The sequence below is a fragment of the Hakea prostrata genome, chromosome 2 (assembly GCF_041222555.1).
Source record: "Hakea prostrata isolate BN-2017 chromosome 2, UWA_Hpros_2, whole genome shotgun sequence".
NCBI classification, from domain to species: Eukaryota; Viridiplantae; Streptophyta; class Magnoliopsida; order Proteales; family Proteaceae; genus Hakea; species Hakea prostrata.
The window spans coordinates 2,501,713-2,513,872 of record NC_142601.1 but is presented as its reverse complement, the minus strand read 5'-3'; the positions used below and the strand labels follow the sequence as shown (position 1 = coordinate 2,513,872).

The 12,160-nt window shown below is 37.1% G+C and overlaps 1 protein-coding gene across 1 annotated transcript; it reads left to right on the top strand.

The window, feature by feature from the left end:
• The first annotated feature begins 1,771 nt into the window (after nt 1–1,771).
• LOC149023255 (AT-hook motif nuclear-localized protein 15-like) lies at nt 1,772–11,766 on the top strand. The gene is made up of 2 exons (XM_089142722.1): nt 1,772–1,861; nt 9,768–11,766. Exons 1-2 carry the CDS (start codon nt 1,772–1,774, stop codon nt 10,743–10,745), a joined length of 1,068 nt encoding a protein of 355 aa, XP_088998848.1. The 3' UTR covers nt 10,746–11,766.
• Nucleotides 11,767–12,160: the final 394 nt, after the last annotated feature.

Here is a 12,160-nt window from a genome sequence, read left to right as displayed (position 1 = left end):
GATTTTAGTGGTGAGAAACTTAGCCCCTGGTATTGGGGGAGAAGAAAGGATTGATGTGTTGGTGATAAGAGATCAAAGAATAGACAGGTGAATTTTTCCATTAGTGGATTTGTCCCCTATGGTGAAAGGTGGAATGTGACTCACGGTTTTGGATATAGTGAATTGTGAAGGGATGACTTATGAGTTATGACTAGTAATATTCTTTTTGAAATTTCAAATAATATTTTAAACTTGTGATGTGATTTTTTTTTTAAACCCAGAATATTATGGAAAGAGTATTCCAATTGCTTATAAATGGAGAAACACAGTATGACTTTAACTGAAAAAAGGAATAATGCTAGTTGATTTCTTGAGGAAGCTCATAAGAACCTGAAGCCAGAGTAAGGGATGTGGAGGCGACATGTTGATGCTCATTTTGTTGTCATCTGGAGTGATTGTGAAGCTGGTGAAGATAATTTTCTCTGGAAGATGGGTTTTTGGTTTGACATTCAAAGGATGTTGTTTATTTTGCTGACAAGTTAGCTAGGGTGGTTAGAACTACATTTCGTGTAAACTATTTGGATTTTGACAAAGAGTTTATGTGCACCATGACTATTTAGGGGAAGCTTTTACGTATAATTTAAATCTAAGATGTGATTTTGTCCTTGACCTTGAGGTGATATCGAGCTTTTGATTTTATATCATGAGAGGCATTGGTCTTTTGTCAATTGAACAAATCCTCAAAGTTATCTATAGTATGATTTGAAGAGTCAATGTTAGATTGACTATATCAATTGTTTTCATTGTTTAGTGGTATGAATTGAGGAAAAAAATCTTCTGTTGTGCACAACAGTGCATTTTTGTACTAAATGATTAACTGAAATTAAAAGTTTAATTTTAAAATCTCAAAATCCTCAATAGTCTTGTATTTATTTTGTTTTCTCAACCAATTATTTAGTATATATGTGCATTGCTGTGCACAACAGAGACTTGTGCATAACGGATGATGTTTTCCTATGAATTGATGATTAAAAAGTATTATTGATGAAGAAATGTGTAAAAATCAATTTAGGACCCATTTGGTAAATCGTCAAGGAAGTAGAAACGCTCAGAACCATTGCTAGAAGCAGAAATACCTTTTTAGGTGTTTGATAAAACTTGCTTATGGAAATAGAAAATTTAAAAATTTTAATCAAATTTATGAAATTTGCCATTGTCATGTTTATAGTGCTAAATTTCATAGATGCCCCTTCTAAAATTGTGTCACATAAACCCAATCCACATCCAAATTCTCTTTGAGAAATAGACGCAACAAGAAGTAGGTGTTGTGTCGAAAGTATTTCTCAAAGATTTTTTTCTTTCATAATTTCAATTTATGTTGTATAAATCATGCAAAACAAAACTGTTTTCACCCTATTTTTCAGCTTCTTCAACCAAGAAACACTAAAACTATTTTTCGGTGTGAGACAGTCCTTGGTAAAAACCTAAGGATCATAAAATTCTGATCTTGCTAATGCATGTCAATTTGGAATACTATTGAAAATGGTCTGTATCTTGTTCGTATAGTGGACCTTCGTGATTAGGTAAAGACTTCCCACGTCTAAGCCTCGCTATTAAGAGGGGGGGGTGGTGCATCTAAATGGCTTTAGTATTTTGATGTAATTTGTTATCGTGATGATGGTGAATATATTTTTGAAAATAATATGCGTCACTGTTTAGAATTTGAATTTTGTGTGAACATATTTCTAGCAGAGTGGTGACAGCCTCCTACTTAAAGGTAGTAAGTTCAAGGATGGCGATGTCAGTGCTCTCAAAATGCCAATGTATTACTTCTGAAAAGATAGATTTCGATGCTGCTCCTATAAGATATTTGAGGAAGATGGTTTGAAGGCCAAACTTTAGCTAGGATTGGAAGGTAGCATTTCTAAAATAAAATCCTCAAAAATCAAATATGTCTTTTACCCTCAGTTTTGAAGCTCATGTGCATGAGCTCATTAAATATCTCCCGCGTAACTGTTGAAAATAGATTCTTTGCCATAACCCATAATATAGTGTTCCAACTTCCTTCATTATGATTTTCCATCTTTTGATGAACTATGAACAATAATAGGATTTATAAATCAAATAAAATAATAATAAAAATAATTTTGTGTAAAAAATTGATAATAAGAATTGATATTTTAAAGGTCCTTAGTAATTACATGATGCAATTAAATATTTTAATAAAAGGAGATTTTTTTTTGGTGAAAGCTTTTATTTATCTTTTTGGGTACAAGAGAGCTTTCTATATATAGGTAAGGATGTCAATTGCGTACCAAAACCGTTTAACCACGTTGTCTAAAACAACACCGTACTGCATAGTTCAAAATTCCGTATGGTACGTACCAAAACCGAGTTTTTTTCGGTACGGTTCCAGTTTTAGGTATTCATACTGTCAGTATGTACCAAAATCGTACCGAATTGGTATCGTACCAAATTAAGGGATATAAATATAATTTTACAATTAAAACACTTTACCTTAACCCTATCCCTAATTCCCTGTTTTAGTTTTTCGTGTCGTCTTTCACCCCTCTTCTTAGATTTACTTGTTTTGTCTCTATTAATTAGATTTACTTCCACAGCCAATGTCTTTCTATAGCACGTGCTCTATAGTTTGCGGTCCGTTTTACATTTTGTCTCTCTGTTAATATTAGATTTATCAATTGTCTGATCGCAATTTCATTAGAATCTTAATGAACTAATAACAGAAGTGACATGGGTTTGTTCGTACAAAAATTGTAGCGCACTAGATACCGTGTTTAAACCGTTTTTTCGCACCGATTTAATACCAAAACCACACCGAATTGTTTTTGCAAATACTGAAACCATACTGTACCGTGTAAATTCGGTATGATACGATTTTGGTTTTCAGTATTCAAAGTTGATCGTGCCGAAAATGTACCGAATGACACCCTTATATAGGGGATGGTCAATTGGGGATATTATATATGCCGTTAGCAAGAGTAGAACCATGACCTCTTCATTAAGAGGTGTTGGTCTTACCAATCGAGCAACCTTGCATTGTCAATTTAATAAGCAAATCCATATAGGGTGAAATATACCAATGACATCCACCATTGTTAGGAAAACACAGGTAAATGTTGATGTAAGCAAACTAAACTTTCTAAACAAACAAGAATAATCTTGGATGGAAAACCTTATCCTCAACTGATTTTATCTTTCTTTACCACCTGCAATTTTGTCTCTCCTAATCGTAAATCTTCATAAAGTTTGGAAGATATGGTTTATGATTAGTGTTTTTAAACTTAATATGTGAGAATAATCGAATAAAACTAATTGAGACTAACCATGTTAATAATAAGAAGTTTGACTGATAAATTAAATAACTAAAAGAATAGCATTAATATTACGAGATAATTTGTGTGTGTGTGTGGTTGAAAGCAAGATAATTCCATTAACAAAACATCTCCAAGGTCACAGACCAAGAAGATAAAAGTGATGGAGTTACAATGAAGGCAGGTGGAATACCTCACCAATGTCTAACTAACTTAAAAAGAGCTTTCCCTTGGCAAGAAAGTCTGCAAAAGTGTTGAGGGACCTAGAAATATAACTAAACAAAACACAATTAAAGTCATGAGATAGCTTCAGAATCTCACTTGCAAGACTGTTACTGATCCAATCTAAAGAGGAAGCATTCCCTAAAAGAGCTTCAACAGCCGGCTTGAAATCTGAGTTTACTTGGATATCTGATATCCCTAGGGACTTAGCCAGTAACAATCCATCTCGAATCGCTTGCAATTCCATAACAGCTGCAGATATACCTTGTATAAATCTGCAGAATTTGTTGTGCTTCTTCTCTGTGTGAAATATTAACACAATAATTCTGTATTTCTGCACACCATGAATAGAATGTAGTTAGAGTATACACAATAGAGGGGTTCATTACTTTGTATATGGCTGAGTTCCTTGTGTTCCATATACACCACAAGAGAGTGCTCCAAATCTGATCCAACATATCTATGTTTTCGTAATCTTTGAATCTATAAGATACGAAGCTGATCCAGTTATGCAATGATTTCCCATGGAAATAGGATGTATCAATTCTAAGAGGTGACATTCTCCAACACTCTTTAGCATGTGTGCAAAAGAAAAAAAGCATGCCCTATACTCTCTATTTCACTGCCACATACCAAACTTGAAAGGAGTAAAAGCACTGTTACGGTGGAAAAGAGAATTACCTATTGCCAAAGCCGCATATGAGATGCGCCACAAGAAATGCTTCACCTTGGGTAAGGTGGGAATATTCCAAATTCTTTTCTAGCAAAAAGATGGAGAAGAAGAGGAAGCTATATTGCCTTGAGAGTCTACCATTGCCAAACCATTGCCAAACATTGGTCATATGCTGATTTGACATATCCCTATTCCGTATTATGTTTGGCCAATCAATTAACTCATGCACAAACCTTGGTCCTTGTGAAAGTGGGTGGTTGAAGATGCATTTGAAAGGTAAAGAAGGTATCCATTGGTCCTTGTAAATCTCAATTTGTTGTCCATTGCTCGTCTAATCAAACCTTGTTTTAAGCACCTCTCTTCCCTTGTAAAACACTTCTTCATCCCCAGGAACAAGGGTTAGGGATTTCTGCCTCCAATAAGGATTTACCTTTGAGGCATTTTGCTAACATAACCTGGGCCCACAATGAGTCAGTGTTAGTTAATAGCCTCCAGTTTTGTTTGGCCAACAATGCTTATTGAAGCATTGGATGTCCTTGAAACCTAGATCACTCTCCCTCTTATTGGTGCAAAGTCTTTCCCATTTTTCCCAATGTATTCCACTACCTTGGTTAGTTTTTCACTAGAACTGCCTAATTTTTTGGTCATCAATTGACAAAGTTTATTGGGAATAAGGAAACATGACATGACATGACATACATCAATAAAGCTAATGCCACCGTTTTTATAAGAACTTCTTTTTCGATAGGGGTTAGAAGTTTCCCTCTCCATCCGGTAAGTCTTGATCTAAGTTTGTTTAAAATGAAGAAAATGTTTGAACCTTAGACTTACCTATGGAAGAGGGAAGGCCAAGATAGGTACCATGGGATTGGACTTCCTTCTTACCTAAAATGGAAACTACATCCACAGTAGTATTGTGCGGTGTCTTAGAGTTGAAAAGAACAAATAATTTGTTAGTATTGATGTGAAATCCATACACTTATTCATATTCCTATAGCAAGGAGGATATGTGATTTGCATTTTGAAGAGAGGCATGAGAAAAAAACATACAATCATCGGTAAAGAAAATATGGCTTATTTTTGGGGCTTGGTGGGACAACTTAAATCCTAGTAATCTTGGGATACCTATATTTGATAGGAGTCAAAACTTTCCTGGCATAGGATAAAGATGTATGGGTCTAGGGTGCAACTTTGTTTGATTCCTCTCTAAGGATCAATTCGTTTGGATAATGCACCATTGATTTTGCTTTGGAAAGTCATAGACTCACAATGATGATATACTGCATAATCCATTGCACCCACTGATCAACAAACCCAAGATGTCTCAATGTGCCCTCAATAAAAGACTACTCTAATTTGTCATAGGTCTTACACATGTCAATTTTCAAAGCTATGTATCCAGTTTTGGACTGAGATTTCTTTAGAAAGTACATGTACTCATGTGCCAAATAAACATTATCAGATATGGCACAACCAAGAATGAAGGCGCTTTGGGTTTGAATAATAATGGACCTCAAGATGGGCATTAACCTATTAGCCAAGCATTTCATTGTGACTTTGTAAGGAGGTACAAACATCGTACAAAATTTGATCAAAATCATCAAATTTTTGATTGAAATTTTGCATTTTGAGAACCTCAAAACAAAACCACGGGGAGCAAAAAAAGTTCCAGGTTTTGATCAAAACTAGGGAAATTTCGATGAAACTAGTTGAAACCTCAAAAAAATCCCAATCGGGTTGAAGCTAGGTCGAAACTTGAGCCAAACCGGCTGGACCAGCCAATTCATTTTTATAAAGTCCCTTTTATCACATGAAACTCTACATTTTGTAGAGTTTTGAGTGCGATATAGAGAGCGAAGCACCAGGTTTCAAGCTCATTTCCCCCAATTTTCGACCATCCTTGCATGTTTTTGGATGATTTCAAGCACTTTTAAGGACTCCTTTGTTGATTTTGGCCATTTTTGGTGGATCATTTCAAGTGTTTCCAAGCTTTGTTGCAAAATAACCTAAGTTTCCCAAATTTTTGATTTTTTCTTTTATATCATGGTCAAATGGTGTTGGATTGTTTTGAAATTTTTTCCTATGGTCTCTAGTAGGTAGATTTACATGTGTATGTTGTTGGATTCGATCTTTGAAGTGTTCTATTATTATTTTTTTTAAATTTTTTTCTGATTTAAAAAAATACTTAAAATTTAACATTTTTCTTTGTTTCATGCTCAAACGATGTTAGATTGAGTTGAATTTATTATGTGTTGTCTGACTTGTTTCTAATAAGTATAGTTAAAAATTTAATTGATTGAATCTGATTTTTGAAGTGTTCTACTAGTTTTATTTTTATTTTTCTGATTTTAAAAAAACCTAAAATTTATATTATTTTTATTTGTTTCTTGCTCAAACAATGTTGGATTTAATTGAAATTATTATGTGTTATCTTTTAATAGATAGATTTACATATATAATTGATTGAATTTGATTTTTGAAGTGTTCTACTATGTTTTCTAATTTTCTTGTATTTAATAGTTATAATAAAAAGTATTATAACTATAATAAAATATTTTTAACTTAGGAAAAAAATTCAAAGTGTTTGTGAATACCTTAAGTTTATAAATAATATGTGTTTAGGGTTTTTAGGCTAAAATTAAAATGTTGGGTTTGTGTTTTAATAATGATTATTATGTATGTTTGTATCAGTGCAAACTTTTGAGTTAGACACCTTATGCAGACATAGCTTGGCAGCATGGTAGGCCTCTGATGGATGACAAGAAGAAGTCAGAGTAAATATTGTTTGAAAAAGATTGGATCAGGTGGGGCAACTCGACTGAAGATTCATCTAGCGAGAGGGGATTGCAATGTGCTTGGATGCCCCAATGTCCTTTAGCAAAATGCATTTGCCAATGTGTTCCTTATACTCTAATGGCTTAAATGCAGAGTCTCACCCTAAAATACTCCCTAAAACCTATCGAAACTTGCTAAAAAAAGTCCCAAATTTCCTCTAAATTTCTCAAGTTTCCACCAAGGTTTCCCATTTCTACCTGGTCAAAACTTGAGTTTCACTTGGATATAGAGACTAATAATGGGTCTAAAATGGGAGGCAACTCCTGGTTACCGTTTTTAGGGATAAGGGAAATGGCAAATTTGTTCAGACTCTTGAGCATAAAACCCCCTGTAGAGAAATGCTGAACCCCTTGAACTAAATCATCCCCTATGGTGTCAATGTTTTTGGAGAAAAACCTAGCAAACAAACCATCTATTCTTGGGGCCTTGGTACCCTTCATTTGGAAGTGTTTTCTTAGTCTCTTCAGATGAGAAAGGGGCATACAAAGCATTATTATATGAAGCTGAAATGCATAGTGAAGTACTCAAAAGAAAATAATGAGGAGGGGAGGGGAAGGAAGAGGTGAATAAAGAAGATAAGTGTGTATTGATCGCATTCTGGATTTGGTTTTCTTTAGTCAACCAATGTCCAAAACTATCCTGTCTCCTTTGTGCTATTGAGGCATGAAAGAATTGAGAGTCTCTATCCCCCTCAAACAGCTAGAGCACTCTAGATCTTTGACAACAAAGTGTCTCTTCAGCCAATAATTGTTGTTCTAGTTGTCTCTATAGTTCTATCTCTTCTTGGGCTGAAGAATTTGAAGGAGGTTTTCCTAGCAGGTCTCAAGAAGATGGGCAAGTCTAGAGATCTCATTTGATGCATTTTTGAAAGTGGTTTTACTCCAAAATTTAAGGGTCTTTGTACATTCCTTGTAAATATGAAAATTTTGGATTTGTATGGATGTGTCTAGGGACACAGGTATACTATGGTAGGATCTGAATCACACTCTCCTTTGAATATAACTCTCTTGGTTGTTATGAGGATGCCTATGAGATTTCAATATAAGATCAAATACAAAGACCATCATGATCTACCACATGGTGGCTAGAATGCTCCTAATCTAGCTCTAGGGTCTCCATCATACCAGCTTCACCATAAAACCCTGTTAAGGAATATGCTAGATAACTCTGGGGGTGGGTTTGAAAATTTCTAAAAATGTATGCAATTAAATAACTAAAAGAATTTCTTTGTTGGGAAAATAACTAGAAGATTTATGTTTAGTTGTACTTGGGTTCTCCGACCCTGGCTTTGGTACCAGAGACACTGACGTGTTCAGATGGGTTCCCACTTGCACATTTCCTCATGCGCACGTTACGCCACAGTCAATATTTTCTACTAAACTGTTCCTCTCCTACTTCCAACCCCACACACCCCAGACCCCACCCCTTGCTTCTGCCTCTTCCTTTGTTTTTTTTTTCGTTCTCTACCTCTTCTTACCCTCTCCCTCTTCTTTTTATTTCCTCCATCACCACCAGCCCCCACATTGACATTGCTTCTCTCTCTCTCTCTCTTTTTGTGGTCTGCAAATGACAGGTTTCGCCTCTGCTGCTGAGAGACAAATTACAATTCCAGAAGCAAGGTATAACCTTTTTTTTATACTTCCAAGTTGCCGGTGGAGACCAAAATGTCCAAACCTTCCCCAGTAGTATCAGACCCAAAAGCATAGAAAAAATAGAAAAGCGCCCAACCAACCCTCCTCAGCTAACAAAGCAAGAAAAAAAGGGAAAAAAAAGAGGAAAAATTTCAGAGAGAAAATCTGGCGAAACCCATTTTGTTAATAGCTCTGAAAGACGTAAGAATGTTAGTGATGGCAATGGTAACGGTTTCCTCTTTATTTCAGTCTTCTTCTTCTTCATCATCACTGCAATAGTACTACTGTTGTTCTAGTAATTCAGTCTGGGTCTCTCTATCGTACGCCAAGTTTGTGTTTTGTTCGTTATCGTAAACCCTTCGTTCAGAGTAGTCTCAGAAACCGTGCTGTACTTGTCGTATCTGGAAGTGCAAGCAAAGCCTAATAGCCAATATAGCACTCCTTTCCTTCCTGCTTCTATGTCCAGTTACACTAAAACAAGTAGCAGTGACTTTACAGACAGAGAGAGAGAGAGACAAGATTGTTTTTTGTAGCTATCAAAGCCTGAACAGCAAGTAAGGGATCTCAGACACCGGTTCTCTCTCTCTCTGTCTCTCTCTTCCCTCATCGCAACTATATTATGAGGTTCATAGTTCATACACGTAACAGCTCGTGGTTGATGGATGGGCTGAAGTGCTAGCGAAGAAAGAAGAAAGGCAGTGTTGTGGATTAGATAGGACTTCTTGGGTTAACGAACAAACAAATCCAGAGACAATAAGAGATTTAGTGTAAGAAACACTCTAAGTCTGGAGCCGAAGTGCAGGGGAAGCAACAAAGGAGTTGAATCAATTGTGTGTAAAAATGAGATACCCCGCTACACTGTTTCTGTTATGATGCGTTCAGATTGATAGCCAGACTCGAGCCTGTCTTCTTTGTCTTTTTTCGCCCTTCAAGCTTGTTTTTTGAACTCACTCATTCTCATTATCTATGGATTAGGATTTCATGCATAAATAAATAGAGAAGGTAACCTCGCCCATCAGATAAGATTTTGGATTTTCTCCATCTGGGTTTTGGAGTGTTGTTCATCCATCACAGACGAGTTTCTTTTTATAGCAAATAAGAGGAAGAGGGTTTGGGTACCAAACATACAAGAAGCTGGCAAATCGGTGGTGGGCTGGAAACATAGCGTTGGGAGGAGTCGATTCGGCTCCATCTCTTCGCCTCTGTAACCCTGGCGATGACCATGGCGGTTTGGGTTCGCGTGAAGCGACCAAAAGAGAGCAGGAGCTCGTCGACACCACCACCACCATCACCAACGGCAATGGTAGCAATAGCAGCCCCAACAACAATCCTGAAGACGATGAGAGCAGAGACAACAATGACCCAGATACCGAAGACCAAAGTGCAGGCGGCGGCAGCCATGAAGTGGTAGAAGGCGGTAGCGGGAGAAGACCACGGGGGCGGCCACCGGGGTCCAAGAACAAGCCGAAGCCTCCAGTAATCATCACAAGAGAAAGCCCCAACGCTCTTCGAAGCCATGTCCTCGAAATCAGCAGTGGCAGCGATATCGCCGAGAGCATCAGCACATTCGCTCGCCGGCGACAGCGCGGAGTCTGTATCTTAAGTGGTAGTGGTGTGGTTACCAATGTGACTCTTAGACAACCAGCCGCGCCTGGAGCTGTAGTAACCCTACCTGGACGCTTTGAAATACTCTCTCTGTGTGGAGCATTTTTGCCGGCGCCTTCGCCACCTGGGGCGTCGGGGCTGACAGTGTATCTATCAGGTGGGCAGGGGCAGGTGATGGGTGGGACTGTTTTGGGTGCATTGGTTGCTGCCGGGCCAGTCATGGTGGTTGTAGCGACCTTTGCTAATGCGACTTACGAGCGGCTGCCGCTGGAAGACGAGCCAGCAGATGCTGGAGAAGGAAGGCAAACTTCAGGAGTCAATTCAGCGACCATTGGTGGTGGTGGAGGTGGTTTAGCTGATGCGTCTGCCATGCCCATCTACAATTTGCCACCGAATCTACTACACAACGGTCAGATGCAGCAGGACGTTTATTGGGCTGGTCCACGGCCACCTCCGTCTTATTGAAACACTTCGACAACACCTGTGACACGTAACAGACTAACACCCACAGACAGAAAGAGAGAGAGAAAGAGAGAGAGGAGCAAGAGAGAACTGATAAGTGAAATCTCTTTCATATTTCTTACTTCTTGTTTATTACTCTTGGTTTTCTTGGATGTTCATCATGTGATATCCCTGTAAGATACAAGCAGTTTGACACTTTTTTGTTTTTATTCCAACTCTTGTTTTCAGAGCGAGTCTGATGATGTTGTTGTTGTTAAGTATTACTCTGGTGCATATATATACTACTTTGTGTTTCATTAAACTACTACATGTTCCTTTTTGTGTTTTTCCTAGCCCTCTTTCTCAATTATGTTGTCAACTTGTTTTATATTATATTTTGTAGAAAAGAGGAGCCGACCCTATTAAGTTGGGAAACAGGGTGAGTAATTGTTGCTGTAATTTATAGAAAAGATGAATGAGGGAAGAACTGTCTAAATTTGAAGTTGGAGATTTGGATCTCTTGAATCTACTTATCTGAAAGTACATGAAAAAATTGGGTTTCTTCTTTTGTTATTCTTTGTTATGCCAAAACCAGTGAGTGAACATGCAAATATTGTAAGCTTTGTTTTTAATATTCTTTTCTACTGGATGTGAGAATATAGTGAAGGTTTCAGTTCATCTAGGTGGTAGTCTCTTAAGAAGCTTGCTTTAGAATGTAGGCTTATGGAGATGTGATTGGTTTGATATGGTTTCATTGGTGTTAACAATCATGGTTATTTATTTATTTATTTTGGAAGAAATCATGGTTGTTTATTTGATTCTATATTCTCATGCTATGAAAATATAGAAGAGGGCTATTTAAACTCACAAGAGACAATAAACTAATATCCCAAAACCCAAGTCAGTTTTATGCTAGGAAGATCCTTGAAAGAAGCTATTTACTAATGGTACTCATGGAAAGATGTAGAGATTCCTAGAAGGATTTCCATATGATCTAGTGGAGAAGTTTTTCAGGTAGATGTATGAACATAATTAAAAATATGTGAGGGTGTAGTGACAAGCATAAGAACAACTGGGGGGGGGGAGGGGATGGCAAGGTAATTACAATTGGGTTATATCAAGGATAAGTTTTGAAGTACTTATTGTTCTCCTTTATCATGGATAGCCTAACCAAAGGCATTTAAGATGAGGTTTCTTGGTGTATGATATTTGTTGATGAGGTTTCTTAGAATAATAGAGATTGGATGTTGAGATGGATGAGTGGCAAAACAAGGCAGAGCAAAATAAAAATGATCATGATAGAGCTGATTTAGGGGTGGCCCAAGTGGATGTTAAGCTACAAGAGAGTTGGTTCAGATGGCATGCCCATGTTCATCGAAGACCTTTGGGTTATCATGTACTGAGAAGTGATTCTATTCAGAATAATTGAAGGAACTAAA